This window comes from Chlorocebus sabaeus, chromosome 23 (genome assembly GCF_047675955.1).
Source record: "Chlorocebus sabaeus isolate Y175 chromosome 23, mChlSab1.0.hap1, whole genome shotgun sequence".
In the NCBI taxonomy this organism is placed as follows: domain Eukaryota; kingdom Metazoa; phylum Chordata; class Mammalia; order Primates; family Cercopithecidae; genus Chlorocebus; species Chlorocebus sabaeus.
The window spans coordinates 14,037,386-14,059,850 of NC_132926.1; the positions used below are offsets into that span (position 1 = coordinate 14,037,386).

At 43.1% G+C, this 22,465-nt stretch overlaps 1 protein-coding gene across 7 annotated transcripts in view; it reads right to left on the reverse strand.

The window, feature by feature from the left end:
* Positions 1-22,465, reverse strand: part of WWC1 (WW and C2 domain containing 1) — a 173,304-nt gene that overhangs the window by 78,192 nt on the left and 72,647 nt on the right. For 4 of the 7 annotated variants that reach the window (XM_008015248.3, XM_008015251.3, XM_008015250.3 and 1 more), the window contains exons 2-3: positions 19,847-19,956; positions 5,524-5,727 (exon numbers count right to left, since the gene is read on the reverse strand). In XM_008015248.3, the coding sequence (XP_008013439.2) occupies positions 5,524-5,727; positions 19,847-19,956 (314 nt within the window). Of the gene's footprint in view, positions 1-5,523; positions 5,728-19,846; positions 19,957-22,465 lie in introns of those variants that run through there. The other 3 variants (XM_073010530.1, XM_073010531.1, XM_008015253.3) reach the window with 3 other exon arrangements.

Genomic DNA, 22,465 nt, shown 5'->3' on the forward strand with positions numbered 1-22,465 from the left:
CCTAGGGAGGGGAAAATACAATACAATAAAGTCCCAAAGAACCCAGTTCTCCTGAGTTCTCACCTTTTAGAGGGTGGAGGAACCAAGTGTAGCTGAAGAACCTTAGTATTTGACTGACTGATGTGGGTTAAATTAAGAAAATTGATTTTGAGATCAGATATATCTGGTTACAAAGGCTACCTTGCCACTCTTTACCAGTGTGCCTTTGGGGAAGCCATTTCCTCTTTAGAGGCCTCAGTTCCCTTGTCTGTAGAATGGGAACAACACTGTCTTACAGGACTGTGTGTGTGATTCAGGAGGGAGGTTACTTAGAGTGCCTAACATATTGGCCTCCAGGCATACAACAGGTGCATAATAAATGTTAGTTCCCTTCTTCCCCATAGAGCTAGAGATTACACCAGAGAGTCGACAGCAAAATCTCCATCCCCAAGGCAGGGCCCCATCTGTGTCTGGGACCCAGAGCAGCCAAGCCCAGGTGGCAAACCCTCACAAGCCCTGGCAAGCCATCTGAGTTAGAGAACAGGTATGTGACTTCATCCATCTGTCATGCCAAGAGTTTGACTTGGAAGGCAAACCTGGCTTGTAAAACTTGAAGACAAGAGTCATGATGAGGCTTGGGTCACACCTTGTTTAACTGGGATGCTTGGGCTGGGGGAATCCCAGTTTCTGTGTGGTTTGAATCTCAGATCCAGTTGCCTGAAATGACCCCAGTCCTTTCAGATGGAAGATATTTAACACTGAAAATGGTGGTGGTGCCTCTGAGGCCAGTGGAGCTCTTGGGAGCGTCTGGAAGTCATATGACAAGGATGAGGAACTGCATTGTTTACTTCCTACCTTTGATCATGGATTTATTCTTATTGGTTCCAGAGATCTGCTTAAAAAAAAAAAAAAAAAAACCCTCTTTTTCATTTACAATGCTAACGAATTAATAATAATAATTTACTGAGAGGTTAAGAATATGAAAAATACTATTCCAAGGACTTTACACTTGTTAACTAATTTAGGCCCATAACGCGCCCGTGAAGATTATCCTAAGATTAGACTGATTTTATAGATGAAGAAAACTGAGGCACAGCAGTGGCATAACTTGTGCAAGGTTACAACAATTAGTAATTTGTATATCCTTGATTTGAACCAAAAAAGTCTGGTTCCAGAGTTCATAGTTTCAAAATATTATGTGTTTCCTATCAATAGGACTATTTATTGAGCCATTAATATGTTCTAAAGAAACAGTACCAAGTGTCTTACCTAGACCAGTGGTTTGGGCAGTTTTATCCCCTATGACTTATGACAAAATCTAGAGACACTTTCTGTTATCACAACTTGGGTGGGGGTGCTACTGGCATCTAGTGGGTACAGAACAAGGATGCTGCTAAACACCCTATAATACACAGCCCTCACAAAGAAGAGTTACTCAGACCGCAATGTTAATGGTGCTGAGGTTAGGAAACTCTGACATGGTCCCATGAGATGAAGGTACTATTAACATTTCTGCCTGACTGGCTTAGTCAGTAGAGAATGAGAGTCTTAATCTTAGGGTCATAGATTCATGCCCCATGTTGGGTGCCAAGAATTTAAAAATTAACTTAAAAAAACAAAAATTCAATAGTTAAACATAAAGATTCTGAGACTTAAAGAGGGAGTACGCTCCCCTAGAGAACATCCAGGTTGTCTGATGTCAGAGTCCAGCTGCCACCTCCCGCTACAGTAATTTATTTTTATTTTTATTTTTATTTTTTTTTAGGGAAGGAGTCTTGCTCTGTCTCCCAGGCTGGAGTGCAGTGGTGCTGTCTCAGCTCACTGCAACCTCCGTCTCCTGGGTTCAAGCAAGCAATTCTCCTGCCTCAGCCTCCCGAGTAGCTGGGACTACAGGTGTGAGCCACCACACCCAACTAATTTTTGTATTTTTAGTAGAGATGAGGTTTCACCATGTTGGCTGGGATGGTCTCAATCTCCTGACCTCATGATCTGTCTGCCTCAGCCTCTCAAAGTGCTGGGATTACAGGCATGAGCCACCGTGCCTGGTCTCCTACTACAGTGCTTCTCATGTGAATGTTTCATTCTCATAGTGCCCAACTCTGATTTTTAATTTTGGAAACTTTTTATCTATAGACAATTTGAAAGAATAATATAATGAATCTCAATATATCCTTCTCTTAGAGCCACGAATTTTTAATATTTTCCCAAGCTGCTTCTTGCCATACCTCTTCCCACTCCAGTTCTTTCTTCCTCTCATTAGGGTGGTTCACAGTAAGTCCCCCATTAATCATGATTAGAAATGGTGGCAAAAGACCAAAATCTGGACCATATTCAAAGCCATCAATGTGTCATCGACAATTATTTATTTATTTATTTATTTATTTATTTATTTATTTATTTATTTTGAGATGGAGTCTTGCTCTGTCCCCCAGGCTGGAGTACAGTGGTGCAATCTTGGCTCACTGCAACATCCGCCTCCCAGGTTCAGGCAATTCTCCTGCCTCAGCCTCTTGAGTAGCTGGGATTACAGTAGCTGCCACTATGCCTGGCTAATTTTTATATTTTCAGAAGAGAGAAGGTTTTACCATGTTGACTAGGCTGGTCTCAAACTCCTGACCTCAGCTGATCCACCCACCTCAGCCTCCCAAATTGCTGGGATTATAGGTGTGAGCCACTGTGCCCGGATGAGTTTTTCCTTTTTTCTTTCCTTTCCTTTTTTTCTTGGACCTTTTTTGGAATAAACTGCAGATATGCTGCCACATGCATCTTCATAAAAATCTATGTAGACATTCTCCTACATATTCATAATTCCATTATCACAACTCAGGAAAGTCTCCAATTGTCTGAGAATGTCTTTTAGGGCTGTTTTTCCCCCATTTCATGCTCTAATTCAAGGTACAAACATTTCATTTGGTGATATGCCTCTTTAGACTTTAAAAAAAAAACCTAGTCTAATTGTCTTATACAATAATCCATATTATGGATTTGTCTGGTTGTACTCTTGATTAGATTCAGATTAAATATTCTTGTGAGGGATCCTCCATGATGTCTTTATTGCATCACATCAGAAGGCATTGATATCAGCTGGTCTCATTACTGGTCATGCTAATTGTACCACTATGTAAAGTGGTAGCTGCACATCTCTCCAATGTGAAAGTACATCCTTCTGAAATTAGTGAGTGATCTGTGGGGTAATTCTCATTACCTGACATGTAATTATGAATCCATGTAAATATCTTATCCCCCAGAATACAAAGGTTTGTTTTTATTTGTTTTTATATACACCGGACACTTTTTCAAACTGTGGGACTTTATAGAGAGAGAGAGAGAATCACTTTGCTCCTTTAAACCTGAGGTTCAACAGGGACAATAACATCTCCCTTCCAAGACTGTTTTAACAATAATGGTATGAACTGAATTGTGTCTCCCTCAAATAAATATAATACATGGATGCCCTAATCCCCCAAGTGATAGTATTTGAAGATGAGGCTTTGGGGAAATAGTCAGGCTTAAATGAGGTCTTGAGGGTAGGGTTCTTATGATGGGATTACTGCCCTTATAGAAAGAGGCACTAGAGAAGGCAGTTGTCTGCAAGCCAGGAAAAGAACCCTCGCCAGAACCCGACCATGCTGGTGCCCGAATCTCAGACGTCCAGGCTCCAGAACTGTAAGAAGATAAATGTCTATCGTTTAAGTCACCCAATCTATGGTATTTTGTTATGGCAGCTCGAGTTGACTAAGACAGATTAAGTGCTAAAACCTTCCTAAGAGTCTTCAGAACATTACTTGACACAGAATAGCTAATGAATGTAATAGAGTTCTTTTCTATAATCACTGAGATTCCGGGGGTTTTCCTGAGCTGCTAAGGAAAAATGCAGGGCTGGGACAGTAAGTACCCTGGCAGAGTTTGTCCTGTCTTGGTAGCAGACAGAACTTCTCAAAGTGAGGGCTTCATGCTGGAGGAGAGTTCAATGGCCCAACCCAGCCATGGCCACCCTGACACCATGCCCTGACACTAGTTCCCCTGGCCTGGCCCACACTGAAAATACTGTGGGGACAACAGAATGGATTTGCAAGTTATCACTATCTCTCACCAGCTGTAAGACCCCGGGCACACTGTTGATCCTAAGCCTCAGTTTCCTAATCTGTTAAAAGGTGACATTAATTGTTCTTGCTCATAGAACTGTTATGAGAATTAACAGAAATAGCATATTCAGACTATAGCAGAGTGCCTAGCATGAAACAGAGACTCAATAAATATAGGAACAATTTGGTTATTAGAAATAGTGAGACTTGGCATGATGGCTTATGCCTGTAATCCCAGCACTTTGGGAGGCTGAGGCAGGTGGATCACCTGAGGTCAGGAGTTCAAGACCAGCCTGGTCAACAGGGGGAAATTCTGTCTCTAATAAAAATACAAAAATTAGCTACTTGAAAGGCTGAGAGAGGAGAATTGCTGGAACCTGGGAGGCGGAGGTTACAGTGAGCCAGGACTGCGCCACTGCACTCCAGCTCGGGTGACAGAGAGAGGGTCCACCTCAAGAAAAAGAAAAGAAAAAAGGAAAAAAAAAAAGAACAAGGGGATTTTGGTGTGCTTGCTCTCCTCCTTTGGGTACCAGGAATAGGATAGGAGCCCTGCCCTTACCAAGTTTATGTTCTGGTGGAGGAAATATTGATAACATACAAGCAGATGTATTGTGATATGTGCTATGAAGGAAATAGACAGCCATGGCTGAGACTAGAGTTGCGGAAGAGAGGCTTCTGATAGAGCTGTCAGGGCAGGCCTCTCAGAGGTGATGACCTGAAGGATGAGACTTGAGGACTGAGAAGGATTTAGCCTTGCAAATGGATGGGTGACAAAGCATTCTAGGAAGGGGACCGGCAAATACTAAGGGACTGAGGTGGAAAATTGCAGGGTGGGATAGGGAAGCAGAATGGGGGGCTGGGGACGCAGTGCATCTGGAGCCTAGTGAGGAGGGCATGAGATGAGGCAGGAGTGGCTGGCAGGGGACTAACCACGGACTAACCACAGAGGGCTGTGTAGGCCATGGAAAGAGTGACGGGAAGCCACTGAAGGGCATTTGATTGTTTTGAAATTGTGGTAAATATATGCAACATAAAATTTACCATTTTAGCCATTAATTAAGTGTACTGTTCAGTAGCATTAAGTACATTTACACTGTTGTGAACATACTACCATCCACCTCTAAGAAATTTTTCTTCTTCCCAAACTGAAAGTCTATACTTGTTAGCTAAGAATTCCCCACTCCCAATTCCCCTAGTCCCTGAAAGTTTTTAAACAAGGAGATATGTAACCCGATTGGCATTCTGAGATGATTACAAATGAAATAAAATGAAATGCAAATGGCAAATGAATCACTGCAAGGCACAGGTAGGAGCAGGAAGAGCAGTAGACAAGATGGTGGTTTGGACAAAGAGTAGAGGTGAAGAAAAACGGGCAGACTTGAGAAGCAATATTGGCAGAACGCAGTGTGGCCATTCTCTGTTGGTGTTGGTGGGGGTGGTGGTAGTGGGAGGTACTCACAGCTGACCTGGGAGCCCAGCTTGTGCTCCCAGACGGCATGCAGTTGCTGGTACTCCTGCTGTGCAAGCTCCAGGCGCTGCTGCTTCACCTGGTAGATCTCTTTTTGAGCACTCAGAGCCTCCTGGGCCACCACCAGGTAATCCTTCAGCATATGTTCCTGTTCCCGCCGCCATTGTACTCGAGGATCCTCAATCTGAGTGGTTTCTGGAACAGACCCCAGAGATTCTAGGTCAGCATCTCACAGATATCTGTTGGGCTGGTAGCCTGTGGAATCCACTAACAGAAAACAAAAAGTAAAATGCCTAGACAAATCACAATAAATGTAAGTGGGGCAAACTCATTTACTAAATGACAGTGATTCTCCGTTTGGAGTAGTCAAACAAATAATAAGCCAGGGGGCTGGGTGCGGTGGCTCATGCCTGTAATCCCAGCACTTTGGGAGGCTGAGGCAGGTGGATCACTTGAGGTCAAGGAGCTTGAGACCAGCCTGGTCAACATGGTAAAACCCCATCTCTACTAAAAATACAAAAAGTAGCCAGTATGGTGGCAGGCACCTGTAATCCCAGCTACTCAGGAGGCTGAGGCAGAAGAATTGCTTGAACCCAGGATGGGGAGGTTGCAGCAAGCTGAGATTGTGCCATTGTACTCCAGCGAGACTCTGTCTCAAAAAAAAAAAAAAAAAAAAAAAAAAAGACTAAACCAGGATCAATTTCCGAACCCAATGTCAATCTCTGAGAACAGCCTGAATAAGGATCTGGTTGGAGTACTAATCTAGACAGAGGGGTTCAAGGTAATATCCCTTGGTGAAGACTAAAGGAAAGAAAAATAACTAATGTTTCAGAGAATATGGAGAAACAGGTACCCCACAGCCAGCTGGAAATGTAAATTAGAATAGCCTTACTAGAAGACTATCTGACTACGCAAATTAAGAGCCTTAAAATGTTAATATGCTTTGACCAATAATTCTCCCTATAGTAATTCATTATAAAAAGTAATTTAAATTCAGTCAAACATATATTTGTACAAAATCATGATAATAATAATATATTATGAAATAGCAAGCACATGTCATTCATTCTACGGTAAGTGCTATTCTAAGTACTTTACATATGTTTACTTCTTAAATCCTTACACTAACCTTATAGATTCTATTACTATCCCCATTATACCAGTGAGAAAACTGAGACATAGGTTAAGTAACTTGCTCAAAGTCACGTAGGAAACAAGTGTTCAATAAGTAACTTGCTCAAAGTCACGTAGGAAACAAGTGTTCAAATATGTATGCTACATTCACAGAATGCACTATTATAAAGATAATGCCTTTAAAGAAAAATTAATAAAATGGAAAGGTGCTTATAATATGCAGGTCATAAAACTGAATAAATAATTGTATCTATCAAAATCAATATGCACATTCTCAAAAAGATGAGAAAATAGGAAAATATCAATAGCCAACTAGGTGGCAGGATATTTTAGGATATTTTACTTTTTACAAAATTATGTGTACAAAAAACATACACAATAATGATATGGAAAAAAAAAGCAGCTGACTAGCTATGGAAGAGGTTAAAATAACGTCAAAGAATCAATGCCCATGGACTATTAACTCCTCAGTCACCCCCAGTTGTTGGGTGGTGTTAGGAGTGATCACTAAACCAGAAATTGTACAATCAGGACAATGTGGTGAATCCAGCCACCAGATACATGTTGCTTCTGAATTGGTTACTGGTATGTAAAAAATAGAGAGATATATTCATTTAAATCCTGTTTTATGGCTTTTCTTGATCATTCAGAAGTTCTGGCCACCTTGGGTTCACAATTGGCCAGAAATTCCAGCACTCCATCTGTCAAAACCTGGTCTGCTTCATTCACTTATGTCATATGCCTAGCCCTGGAACCCTGGAGTTTATGCCTCCCAATCTAGGCCCTTTAGCTCTCATTCCACCTAAACAGGTCCAGTGAGCATCTCCAGTGGAAGAAAGATCAAAGAAGCAGCAGAGCCAAGTTCTCATTCCTGCCAATAATCGCCATGTTACAACAGAAAGGCTGTTTAACCTCTCTGAATCTAGTTTTGTATCTGTTAAAGGGGTAATGAACCCTGTGTCACTACTTCCCAGGAAACAGGAAACGAAAGCACTTGTGCCAGGTAAAGGAAACAAATGATAGAGAAAGTAAAACCCAAACTATTGCCTAGGACCAGTTTTTGTTGTTGTTGTTTTCTTTTTCTTTTTTCTTTTTGAGATGGAGTCTTGCTCTGTCTCCCAGGCTGGGGTGCAGTGGCACGATCTCGGCTCACTGCAACCTCTGCCTCCTGGGTTCTAGCAATTCTCCCTGCCTCAGCCTCTCGAGTAGCTGGGATTACAGGCACCCGCCACTACGCCCAGCTAAGTTTTGTATTTTTAGTAGAGACAGGGTTTCACCATGTTAACCAGGCTAGTCTTGAACTCCTGACCTCAGGTGACCACCTGCCCTGGCCTCCCAATGTGCTGGGATTAAAGGCGTGAGGCACTGTGCCCAGTCTAGGACCAATTTATGAATCGTCTGTGAATAGCAATTCTTCAAGCTTTTCCTCCTTTTTCTGAGAAAAAAAGTGAGGTCTGAAGACTGCTGACAGTGGCTACAAAAAACTGCCCCTCATGAGGAAAGCTTTCCATCCCTTCAAACCAAACGAGAGGCAGGAACGACTGCAAAAATAATACAAAGACAAAACAAAAAAACAAGGGGGAGGTGGAATTTGTAAAACTGGGCTACAGAACAGCTTCTGTGGGTTCCCATCTCCCATCAGCAGCTGTGGATTCCCTCGGCGTTCAGGACCTGTGGGTCCTCCTGAGGGATCTGCCCTACACCTCCAGCTGGTACAGGTCACAGAAAAAAGCAGCTCAGCCTGTCTTGAGCAGGTTGACAACGTTTCTTAAAGTTTGCAACTTTTAAAAGATCTGATTTTTCACTGAAAAATAATGAAAAATACAAAAAAGAAAAATCCCACAATTCCACCATGACAAGTTTGTGAAATAAGAGAGTTTTGGCTGGGCGCAGTGGCTCCCACCTGCAATCCCAGCACTTTTGGAGGCCGAGGCGGGGGGAACATGAGGTCAGGAGATTGAGACCATCCTGGATAACACGGTGAAACCCCGCACTAAAAATACAAAGAATAAGCCAGGCTTGGTGGCGGGCACATGTAGTCCCAGCTACTCAGGAGGCTGAGGCCGGAGAATGGCGTGAATCCGGGAGGCAGAGTTTGCAGTGAGCCGAGATGGCGCCACTGCACTCCAGCCTGGGAGACAGAGCGAGACTCCGTCTCAAAAAAAGAAAAGTTTCCATCTTTCCAATCCCATTGCCCAGAGGTAACTGTTGTTGAGTCTCACGCAGATACTGCCTTCTGATTATATATGAATTTTTCTTTATACATACATATGTATATAAACAAGGGTTACTTTAATGCAACATGGACCATGCCAAACATACTGGCCTGTGACTTGTTTTTGTCTCCAAATGATATAGCATGATCATTTTTGCCTGTAGGTGCACCATCTTTTAAACAGCTGTATAGTGTTCCATGCTATGGTATTTGGGTTTATTTAACCAGACCTCAATGGGAAATATCTGAATTGTTTTTACTCCTTTTGCTACTACATTCAATGCTGCAGTAAGGGTTCTTAAAAACATGTGTCTATGAACTTGTGCTATTAATTCTGTGGGATAGGGTTCTTAAAGAGAAACCACTAGATGAGAGGGTACACACACTTACAATTTTAATAGATATTACCAAATTACCTTCCAAAGGTAAGTAATATCTGTTATCAAAAACAGCACACAAGAGTGTCTCTCCCACCACATTCTCAGTGAAATTGCTTGTTTTTTTTTTTTTAAAGTCAGTGCCTCATCCAGTGATTCTGGGTCTTTGCTGCATGCCCTACCCCTCCTGCCCCAGAACACTTAAATTAGAATTTGCAGGAGTGGGGCTCAGGTATTGAGAGTTTTTAAAGCTTCTCTGGGTGATACTGGTGTAGATACAGCTGAGAGTCCCTGGCTGAACGTTAGAATCACCCGGGAGAAATTTTGAAAAATCTCGATCCTACTCTGGACCAATCAAATTCCAGTCTCTGGGAGTGAGAATAAAACAATGATGATTTACAAAGCTCCCCAAATAATTCCAATGTGCCACCCAAGGTGAGAACCAGTGTCTAAGAGATGACAAACACATGGGCCGATTGGTCACTGAGGCCAGCAGGTGTGACACGGGCTCCGGGTGGAATCACCTGCCCAGGTGCTGGTTGAAATGCTGGGCCCGTGTCAAGTCCCCTAAGCGACACTTAGGTGGATCCTCCCACGGTGTTCTGGATTTCATCTGGAAGGGGCACCCTCCCTTTGGCCTTAGACCTCAGCTCCGTTCTGGAAAATTATAAAGGTATGTGAGACCCTTACCTGAAGGTCTGGCCAAACCAGATGGCTTGGCGACCATTTTTGGTGACTCATGGTCTCTTTTGTAAACCAACAAGAATAGATGGGTGCACAAACAGACATAAACAATGCACAAACTCACACCAGAACTGGTTCTCAAACGGGCTGCACACTGGAATCACCCGAGAGATTACCACTGAATTATCTACAGTGTGAAGTGGGCATCAATTTGTTACATTTCTAAGAATATTTCCTTTACCCCAATGATCCCTTGGATGCTCCCAGGCAATCTCCTCTACCCACCCCCTCTCCCAGTTTACCTGTTTTAGAACTTCCTATGCATGGACTCACACAGTATTTGCTCTTAGGGCCTTGGTTCTTTCACTAAGCAGAAGGTTTTTGAGACTCATCCCTATTGCTGGATCTGTTGTACATTTCTTGTTATTGCTGAATAATATTATATTGTATGAATATATCACATGGACTTTGTGATAAATTGTTAGTTTGCTTCCAGTTAGGGATTATTATGACTAATACTCTAAGTCTTTGTGTGGGCATGTTTTCATTTCTCTTGGGCAAAAATACCAGGGGTAGAATTGCTGGGTTACACTTGGCAAGTATATGTCGAATTTCATAAGAAATCGGCAAACTTTTCCAAACTGGTTGTACCATTTTACATTCTCAAAAGCAGTGTATCCGAATTCTAGTTCTTCCACATCCTTTCTAGCAGTTGGTATTGTTATTTTTTCCTCATTTTAGTCATTATAGTGGGTATGTAATGATACCTCATTGGAGTTTTATTTTTTATTTTTTGAGACGGAGGTCTCACTATGCTGTCCAGGCTGGTCTTGAACTCCTGGGCTGAAGTGGTCCTCCAGCCTCAGCCTCCCAAGTAGCTGGGTCTACAGGCATGCACCACCATGCCCCAGCTGATTTTGCATTTGTATTTTTGTAGAGATGAGGTCTCACTATGTTGCCCTGTGCTGCCTTATGTTTTGCTATGGCTGGTCTTGAACTCCTGGGCTCAATGACCCTCCACCTCAGCATCCTGAAGTGCTGGGATTACAGGCATGAGCAACTGTGCCAGCTGCTTCTTACTGTTAAGTTGTAGGATTTCTTTACATACTTGGAATATGGGTTCTTTGTTAGATATATATATTGCAATATAGTCTCCTTATCTGTGGCTTATCTTTTCAGTTTCTTAATAATGTCTTTTGAGGAATAAAGGTTTTAATTTGATGAAACAAAATTTATCAATTTTTCTTTTCTGGTTAGTGCTTTTTATGACTTGTCCAAAAAAAATCTTTGCCTATAATAAAATCTTGCAGATTTTCTCCTATGCTTTCTTCTAGATGTTTTATAGTTTTAGCTTTTATGTTTAGGTCTATGGTCCATTTTGAGTTTAATTTTACACATGGTATGAGGCAAAGGTAGAAGTGGAGGCGTATTTTTTTTTCCATGTGGATACCAGTTGTACCAGCAATTGCTGAAAATATTATCCTTCAAGGGCATTGGGCCTTTTAAAAGTTCTTTACCTGGTTCTAAAGAGCTGTATTGGCTGGGTGCAGTGGCTCACGCCTGTAATACCAGCACTTTGGGAGACTGAGGCGGGTGGATCACTTGAGGTCAGGAGTTCAAGATCAGCCTGACCAACATGGTGAAACCCTGTCTCTACTAAAAATACAAAAATTAGCTGGGCGTGGTGGTGCATGCCTGTAATCCCAGCTACTTAGGAGGCTGAGGCAGGAGAATCACTTGAACCTAGGAGGCAGAGGTTGCAGTGAGCCAAGATTGCGTCATTGTACTCCAGCCTGGGTGACAAGAGTGAAACTCCGTCTCAAAAAAAAAAGAAGAGTTGTGTTAATGCTGTTAGTTCTGAACTGTCACACCCTGAGGGGGTCCTCCCACAGCCCAGTCCCTTCTGCTGACACTACCCTTCCTCAAGTCCATCTTACCAAAATAGATAACTTTATAACTGGCAGACCCTTTGAGATCACCTTGGCCACTACGTTTTAGTTCTTGTTTTAATTAAAAGTATACATAGATACAGCTTAATAATTCAGTGTACCATAAAATTTCCCACATAAAACATCTCCCTCATATCCCTCTTTCCAAAAGCAGCTACTTCCCAAACTTGTATCTGCTTTAGTGCAGGCATCATTGAGAACCACTTCTCCACTTTCTTCTGCTCCATGCTCTAAACCTCTCCCTACAAACACACTCCATACACATTCTCCATACAGCACACATGGCAGTACACTCATGAGCTCTCCATACACCCACCCCTTCCTACACTTGCCACACACCTGTTTTCTCCACACTGCATACACACCCACGCCGCTAACAATACTGCATTTTCCAAGGGCCTTAGCAACAACAAAAGCAATTCTCTTACAAACATCTGGAGAATATTCAACCTTGTTACTATGCAAAGGAGTGTAAATTGGAAACAATGAAGTAAGAGTTTAAACCTATGATAAATGTATCGAAAGTCAAAAGAAATGATGATAGCCCCATACTCATGAAGGTCTGAGGAAAACAGTACCCTCATGGCTTGTGGCAATACAGGCTGATATAATCTTTTGGAAATATTCACCGATCTAGGAAAGTATACTAAAAGCTCCCAAAGTATTTATAACTTTGACTTAAAAATCCTATACTTGGAAATGAATTTTCAGGAAATTATCACAAAGAAAATAACATACACAAAGAGTCTTCCCTGAGTGCTATTTGAAGTAACTAATAAATGAAAATAAACCAAAAGGTTGGCAATAGGGGCATTACGGTACTTCCATTATATGTTTTATTTTTTACTTTTTCAAAAAATTTAACTTTTAAATTTTAGATTCAGGGGGTACATGTACATGTTTGTGACATGGATGTATTGCATGATGCTGAGGTTTGGGGTATGATTGAACTGGTCACCCAGGTACTGTGCATAGTACCCAATAGATAGTTTTTCAACTTTTGCTCCCATCTCCCTACCCTCTCTAGTAGTCCCTGCTGTCTATTGCTGCCATCTTTTATGTCCATAAGTACCCATTGTTTACCTCCCACTTATAAGTGAGAACATCTGGTATTTGATTGTCTGTTCTTGTGTTAATTTGCTTAGGATAATGGCCTCCAGCTACATCCATGTGGCAGCAAAGGACATGATTTTTGCTTTTTAATGGCTGTATGGTATTCCATGGTGTATATGTACTACATTTTCTTTATTCCATCCACCGCTGATGGGCACTGAGGTTGATGCCATGTTTTTGATATTAGGAATAGTACTGTAATGAACATATGAGTGTATGTATCTTTTGGTAGAATGATTTCTTTCCTTTTGGATATATAGCTAGTAATAGGACTGCTGGGTTGAATGGTAGTTCTAAGTTCTTTGAGATATCTCCAAACTGCTTTCCACAGTGGTTGAACTAATTTACATTCCCACTGACAGCATATAAGTGTTCTCTTTTCTTCATATCCTCACCAGCATCTGTTGTTTTTTGACTTTTTAATAATAGTCATTCTGACTGGTGTGAGATGGTATCTCACTGTGGTTTTGATTTGCATTTCTCTGATGATCACAGATGTGGAGTATTTTTTCATATGTTTGTTAGCCTCTTTTATGTCTTCTTTTGAGAAGGGTCTGTTCATTCTTTTGCTCACTTTTTAATGGGGTTGTTTTTTGCTTGTTGATTTTTTTAAAGTTCCTTATAGATTCTGGATATTAGACCTTTACTGGATGCATAGTTTACAAATATTTTCTCCCATTCCATAGGTTGTCTGTTTACTCTGTTGATAGCCTCTTTTGCTATGCAGAAGCTCTTTAGTTTAATTAGGTCCCATTTGTCAATTTTAGTTTTTGTTGCAATTGCTTTTGAGGACTTACTCATAAAATCTTTCCCAAGGCTAATGTACGGAATGGTATTTCCTAGGTTTTCTTCTAGGCTTCTTATAGTTTGAGGTCTTACATTTAAATCTTTAATCCATTTTGAGTTAATTTTTGAATATGGTAAAAGGTAGGGGTCCAGTTTTCTTCTTTTGCGTATGGCTAGCCAGCTATCCCAACACCATTTATTGAACAGGAAGTCCTTTCCTCACTGCATATTTTTGTCGACTTAGTTGAAGATCAAATAGCTGTAGGTGTGCGGCTTTATTTCTAAATTCTCTATTCTGTTCCATCGGTCTATGTGTCTGCTTTTGTACTAGTATCATGCTGTTTTGGATACTGCAGCCTTATAGTATAGTTTGAAGTTGGATATTATGATGCCTCTGGCTTTGTTCTTTCTGCTTAGATTTGCTTTGGCCATTTGGACTCTTTTCTGGCTCAAAATGAATTTAGAATAGTTTTTTCCAATTCTGTGAAAAATGATGTTGGTAGTTTGATATGAATAGCATTGAATCTGCAGATTGATTTATGCAGTATGGCCATTTAAACAATGTTGATTCTTCCGATCCATGAGCATGGAATGTTTTTCCATTTGTTTGTGTCATCTGTGATTTCTTTCAGCAGTATTTAGCAGTTCTCCTTGTAAAGATCTTTCACCTCCTTGGCTAGACGTATTCCTAGGTATTTTTTTTGTGTGTGGCTACTGTAAATGGGATTGCATTCTTGATTTGGTTCTCAGTTTGAACATTATTGGTGTATAAAAATGTTATTGATTTTTTATATTTATTTCGTATCCTGAAACTTTACTGACATCACTTATCAGTTCTAGAAGTCTTTTGGCAGAATCTTTAGGGTTTTCTAGGTATAGAATCATATCATCAGTGAAGAGAGAGATTCTGACTTCTTCTTTTCCTATTTGGATATCTTCTATTTCTTTCTCCTGCTCTGGCTAGGACTTCCTCCCTTATGTGTTAAAATGTATTGACACATCCTTTTGATGTATTAAAAATGACAAATATGGGCCAGGCACAGTGGTTCACGCCTGTAGTCCCAGCACTTTGGGAGGCCCAGGCAGGATGATCACCTGTGGTCAGGAGTTTGAGGACCAGCCTGGCCAACATGGTGAAATCCAATCGCTACTAAAAATACAAAAATTAGCTAGGCATGGTGGCACATGCCTGTAATTCCAGCTACTCAGGAGGCTGAGGCAGGAGAATTGTTTGAACCCGGGAGGCGGAGGTTGCAGTGAGCCAAGATCACACCACTGCACTACAGCCTGGGGACAGAGCAAGACTCTGTCTAAAAAATAAAGAGACGAATATGAAGATTATATAGTATCCCTTAGATATCTATGATATAGTATGAAGAAAAACAGACATACAATTTGATCCCTGATTAAAACCATCTAATCATGGTATGTGTCGATAATTAGTGGGGATACTGAATACTGACATGAAATAATAAAAATCGCTTATGTTTTAGAAATCGTTGTCTGTAGGCTGGGCATGGTGGCTCACGTCTGTATTCCCAGCACTTTGGGAGGCCAAGGTGGGTGGATCACCTGAGGTCAGGAGTTTGAGATCAGCCTGGCCAGTGTGGTGAAACCCCATCTCTACTAAAATTACAAAAATTAGCTGGGCGTGGAGGCGGGTGCCTATAATCCCAGCTACTTGGGAGGCTGAGGCAGGAGAATCGCTTGAGCCCGGAAGGTGGAGGTTGCAGTGAGCCGAGATCTGCTACTGTACTCCAGCCTGGGCGACAGAACGATCTAAAAAAAAAAAAAAAAAAAAAGGAAAAGAAAAGGAAAAAAAGAAAGAGTTGTCTGCATTGCTGTTTCCAATTCCTCCCCTCTGTTTTATTTTAGACTCACTCTAGTCAGGCATTTGCCTCCAGTCCTTGTCCAAAGCTGCCCTCCAAAGTCAGGGTCACCCAGGTTGCTACATCTATTGGTGTATCCTTGGTCCTCTTTGTATTTGCCCTGTCAGAAGCATTCGACACTTGGCAATTCTCTTCTTGATACGTTTCCTTCACATGGCTTCCAATACACTCGGTTTCTCTCCCTCCTTTCTGATCACTCTTTCTCAGAATCAGTGCTGCTTTTCCTCTTCTTACCACCCTCTGTTGTCTGGAGACCCATGGCTTATTCCTTGGTCCTCTCCTCTGCTTCATTCCCAACCAACTTAATGTCTTTACATACTAGCTATATGCCAGCAACTCTCAAATACTTATCTTCAGCCCAGATCTCTCTCTCCTAAAGTCCAGATTCGTATATCAAACTGTCAAGCCACATGTCCTCTCAGATAGGTAACCAGGCATCTAAGTCTCAGCCTGTGCAAATGAACTCCTGCTCTTCCTTGCTAAGTCTACTCCCCCTGCAGTTCTCTCCACTTGGTTGACAGCAACTCCATCCTTCTAGTTGCTCAGCTCCAGAAGTTATTCTTTCCTTTTTCTCTCACACTTTGCATGCAATCTATCAGGAAATCCTGCTGTCTTTACCTAGAAAATGCATCCAGCACCTGACCAATCTTCATCCTGACCACTGCCACAGCCCTGGTCTAGGGTGCCTGGACTGTGGCATCTGTTGCTCACAAGTGCCTCCGCCCTTGCCCTAGTAAGGTGTATTCTCAGCATGGCAGTCAGATTGGCCCTTTTAAGGCATAAGTCAGATCATGCTACTCATCTGTTTAAAACTCTCCAATGGCTCACTCCCATCTCACACAGAGCAAGAGCTAGGCCTCTGGGGCAGACCACTAACCGACCTCTACTCTGCTGCACTCTGTCCTGATGTCCTTCTCCCCTCTCCTCACTCATTATGCTACGTGTACACTTGCCTCTTTGCTATCCCTTGACCAAGCTATATATGTGATCACACTCTGGAGTCCTTGTTCTATCTATGCTTTCTATTTGAAATGCTCTCTCACCTCATTCAAGTCTTAGCTCAAATCTCATTTTCTCAACAAGATCTTCTTCCCTGAAGACCATATTTAATGGTACTCTTGGTCATCATTACCACTGCCCTTTCTTCACCACCCCCAAACACACCTCAGCCCCACTACTTTGCTCCTTTTCTGTGTACTGAACATTCTCTAACATACTACATAAGCTACTTATTTATTTTTTGTCTCTCCTGCCAAAATGAAATTTCTGTAAGAGCAAGGATCTTTGCCATTTTGTACTCTCATGTATCACAAGCTCCTAGAACAGTTGGCCAATAAACATTTGCTAAATGAACGAATGTTCGATGGTGAATGTATGAGCAAACTGTTGTTTGATTATATTGTGCCTATACCTTTTTTTTTTTTTGAAGAGTCTTGCTCTGTTGCCCAAGCTGGAGTGCAGTGGCGGGATCTTGGCTCACTGCAAGTTCCACCTCCCACGTTCACGCCATTCTGCCTCAGCCTCCTGAGCAGCTGGGACTACAGGTGCCCGCCAACACACCCGGCTAAATTTTTGCTTTTTTTTTTTTTTTGAGACGGAGTCTCGCCCTGTCGCCCAGGCTGGAGTGCAGTGGTGCGATCTCTGCTCACTGCAAGCTCCACTGCCTCCCGGGTTCATGCCATTTTCCTGCCTCAGCCTCCCGAGAAGCTGGGACTACAGGCGCCCGCCACCATGCCCGGCTAATTTTTTTTTGTATTTTTAGTAGAGACAGGGTTTCACCGTGTTTGCCAGGATGGTCTCGATCTCCTGACCTCATGATCCACCCGCCTCGGCCTCCCAAAGTGCTGGGATTATAGGCGTGAGCCACCACACCCAGCCAATTTTTTGTATTTTTAATAGAGACAGGGTTTTACCGTGTTAGCCAGAATGGTCTTGATCTCTTGACCTTGTGATCCACCCACCTCGGCCTCCCAAAGTGTTGGGATTATGGGTGTGAGCCACTGCGCCTGGCCCTTTTTTTTTTTTTTTTTTTAAGAGACAAGGCCTTGCTATGTTGCCCAGACTAGCCTTGAACCCCTGGGTTCAAATGATCCTCCTGCCTCAGCCTCCCAAGTACCTGGGACTACAGACACATGTAACCGTGCCCAATATCATGTCTATAACTCAAGAGAATTTCAGTCCATGAACAATGCACACACAGAACTGGTCCAAGCGCATGGCTCTGAATGCCTGGGCCTTGGTGCTTGTATTCCTACTATATTGGTATCAATGGCTCCATCTACTGAGGTGGTCCCCCACATCCAACCAGACCACCTCAAATCAAGAGGAAACCAGTAGCCTGACGGCTTATGAAACCACCAGATAGAATTCTTCCTGCTATGGCCCCATTTAATCACCCCCATATACCCCATTTCTGCCTTCATTCCCTCAAGAATAAACTCTGCCACGGCCTGCTACTACTTTCTTCCATTTCTCCAATAGCTCCCAGAAGCACCTTGAAATTCCACTCCCGCCATGAGATTTTAATGAGGGGGATGCACTCAGCAATTAGAAACAGGAAAAGACTGATTAGGGCTCCTGCACATCAGTGTTTAACCCAGCATCCCATGCAGCCCTCCAAGCGTTAACCTCATTCCCCATACACACTCAATTAGGCATATTTACTTCTCATTATCCAGGACGCAATCACGAGTGCTAATAAAAACCTTTGCTACCCCCAACAATGCAATTAATGCCATTAGCTGTCTCTCAGAAGCTCTTCTACACTTTGGTGCCAACAACAGTCCACTCATTTACCCATTTATTCATGCATTCATGCACGTATGCCCTTTTCTATTTAGCACAGGTTAAGTTCACACCTACTACGTGTCTTACCAGGCAAAGGCCTGGGACTAGAAAGATGAATTAGACACAGTCTCTGCTCTAGGAGACCTGCAACAACAGGCAAATGATTATAATACAGGGTGATGAAGGGCACAAGAGAGGTGTGGCCAGGGTGCTACTGAAACCCAGAAGAGGAAGTAGATGGAGAAGTACAACTTCATTCTCCAGGACCAGTTCAAATCCCAGCCCTGCCACATTTTAACTGTGAGTCTTAAGTAGTCAATTAACTCTAAATCCCATTTATGGCATGGGGATGATCATCTCACCATCCCACCAGGAATTGGGAGGATTAAAAGAGATAATGCCTATCAAGTGCTCAGCACAGGACATGGCACAGACGGTGTGCTCAGTAAACAGAGGCTATTAGGATTTGATGCCCTAGCCTCAGCCTTCAGACTTTGCCAGGCACATCCCATTTCATTCCATTTTCTTCTTGCCTGAGAGGATTAAGGGGATGCTACAGTTCAGAAGGCTGAGAGCGAGGCAGAAAAATCCCTTTCTTTTGTACACATGGACAAGTGGGACAGCAAATTTCAGAGAACAGTCCTGGCCAACAGGGTGCTCAATGGATGAGGCCCAAACACATATAAAGTCTCCCCTGCTGGAGGACTGCTCCCTGGGTTTCTCCACCTGTCAGACAACCTGCTTCTTTTCTCCAGTCATCCCTCCATCACAGTCTGAGACAGAGGTACTAGGAATCTTTGTAATGGATCAGGATACTCGGATCACAGATATGAAGTGAGCATGGGCTGACTGGTATGACGGGCCAGACAGACACACACACACGCTGTCTCTCTCTTGCCAATCTACTATGGACATATATGCATACGTGCTGTGGGGGGCCTGCTAGGGCTCTGGCTGCTCTAAGATGGTCTGGCAATGACAATGACATATCTTTCTTTTAGGGGGAAAAAAAGTATGCCCAAAAATTTATATATGTAAATATATATGTGCATATGTACACATACACACACACACACGATTAGAAAATTTCTGGAATGATATACAAGAAACTGTTCGCAATGGCTGCTCCCATAAAATTGGGGAGATGGATTGTGAGAGGAGTTTTAGATTCTATTAAAAACCCTTCTAAACTGTTATTTTTACACGAGCATACATTATCTATCTATATCTACATCGACGTTTCTATCTACATCTATATAAAACAAAATACAATCTGGCTCCAAGAGTCTGCAAGTGGTTCTTCCAGACTTGGAGGGAGGGTGGGCTTGGAGGTAGAGGGATGAAGAGGGCACAGGGAAGGGAGGACCGTCAGGAACTTACTGGTGTTGTGGTCTATGAAGTAATCTCCAACCTGTGGGTCATATGCCTCTTCCCATCCTAGCGGCAACTCATCACTAATGCAGTCAGCAAAGGTGAGCGGTTTGGTGTACCTGGCAAGGGAGAGGAGAAACAGACTCCATCAGCCTACAATCCCCAAACGCCTACAACTTGCTGCTTCTCTGGGCCTCTTGCTTTTCTGGGCTGGCTCAACAGATCCAGAAGTTTTGCACTGCTGCAGCACCAGCTCTGTTGTCCTCTTTGTTCCCGGGAAGGTGAACGCATAGCTGCAGCGGCAGGATAAGATCACCCTGTAGGGGAGGCAGGGAATCTGTGTTCTGGTCCCAACTTTGCCACTCCTTTGGAAGTGACTGGAGCAAGTCACCTTCCTTCTTTGGGCCTTTGTTTCTGCATCTCTGATTGAGGGTTTGCAGGAAAAGGGTCTAAGGTCAAGTCTTGTTTCTTGACTTGGACTCCAGCGCCCCTTGGCTCTTCCACCTGCAACTTACTCAGCCACCCCACCTCCAATCCTTATCCTGGCTCTGTCTCACGCCTGTCATGCTCACTTGCCCTTTGGAAGGCTGGCTTGCCGCAACATCAAGAATAGCAGATGTTCCATCCCTGTGAATTTGGCCAATGAGCAATATTTATTTTCCTCTTGAGCTGATTCCCAAATGCTTGCACCCACAACGGCGCTTCCCTAGACAATCCAGGCCAAACTGATCTTTTAGCACTAACTGCTTTCTATGTCCCCATCTTGTGGGGAGTGAAATGGTAGTAATCACCAAGTCTCAGTGGCTAAATCAAATAAACAAATCACTCAACTAAACTAACAAAGGCTTGTCAGTGCTGGAAAACTATCACAAATGATTTGTCAAGTATTTAAACCAGAGTATGGGAAGCTGGGAATCTGGGTATATGAGATTCAGCCTGGGTGGCCCCTCCAGACAGTCACTTTGGTTTCTTCCCATTGCTGCCTCTGCCTAAAATACATATTCTACAACCTCCTTCTCCTGTCTGCTTCCTACCCGATCCCAATTCTGGAAGCCCAGAAGGCTCTGCTTCAGATTCTTTCTTTAGATTGGCAAAGTGAAGTACAATGGGACAGGACAGGAGATGACTGGGCTGGGGTCTAGGTATTTCTCATCAAGGGCTTCCTTCCAAGCAAGAGACTTGCTAGATATGTCCCCTCCCAACAGCTCCCCTGCTGCTGCATATGGATCATCACCTTTTAAATTCCTCCCTGTGGATTAATTAAATGATTTTAATCAATGGTGCAACCAAGCTACAGAATCCTGTGTCCAGCACAACTGGTGCTCAATACATATTTGTGCAATGGGGCCCAGCACAGTGATTCATGCCTACAATCCCAGCACTTTGGGAGGCTGAGGTGGGTGGATCACTTGACATCAAGAGTTTGAGACCAGCCTGGTCAATGTGGTGAAACTCTGTTTCTAGTAAAAATGCAAAAATCAGCTGGGCGTGGTGGTTGGTGCCTGTAATCCCAGCTACTCAGGAAGCTGAGGCAGAAGAACCTGGGAAGTGGAGGATGCAGTGAGCCAAGATCGATCGCACTATTGCACTCCATCCTGGGTGACAGTGCAAAACTCTGTGTCCAAAAAAAAAAAAAAAAAAAAAAAAACAGCGCAGTGGATGAATACATAGGAAAAACCAAAAAAAGATGAGGCTTACACTCTCCTGCCCTCTAAAACCCACTCCAAATCCAACTTAAAGAAAAATACATGAAGAAAGGAATGCTGAAAGAGCCCTAGCTGGACAGGACCTGGTGTGTTCATGTACCACTACACACCCAGGGTCTGGCAGGCTATGAAAAATATCTTTTGGTTGAATGAATGAATACCCAGAAGCTTCTGGCCGGGCACGGTGGCTCAAGCCTGTAATCCCAGCACTTTGGGAGGCCGAGATGGGCGGATCACGAGGTCAGGAGATCGAGACCATCCTGGCTAACACGGTGAAACCCCGTCTCTACTAAAATACAAAAAAAAAAATTAGCCGGGCGAGGTGGCGGGCGCCTGTACTCCCAGCTACTCGGGAGGCTGAGGCAGGAGAATGGCGTGAACTCGGGAGGCGGGGCTTGCAGTGAGCTGAGATCCGGCCACTGCACTCCAGCCTGGGCAACAGAGCCAGACTCTGTCTCAAAAAAAAAAAAAAAAAAAAGAATACCCAGAAGCTTCTGATAGTAATTTACTGCTGCACTGTGGAAGGCTGCTGGTTTCATGAGGATGAGGCCAGAGGTATGTGATGTGCAACACACTATGTGCTAAATTAGCCAGATATGGTGTGCGCACCTGTAGTCCCGGCTACTCGGGAGGCTGAGGTGGAAGAATCGCTTGAGCCCAGGAGTTGGAGGCTGCAGTTAGCTGTGATGGCACCACTGCACTACAAGCTGGGCAACAGAGCAAGACCCTGCCTCTAAAACACAACCACCACCACCACCACCACCACCAACAGCAATAAAACAAATAAGGGTTTAGTAGGCATCACTTACTGGCTGTGTGAATTAGGCAACTTACTTTACTTCTCTGAGCCTCAGTATTCTTATCTGTATAACGAGGACAGTACTAACTCTCCGGTTGTTGGGTGGGTTAAATAAGGCCTGTT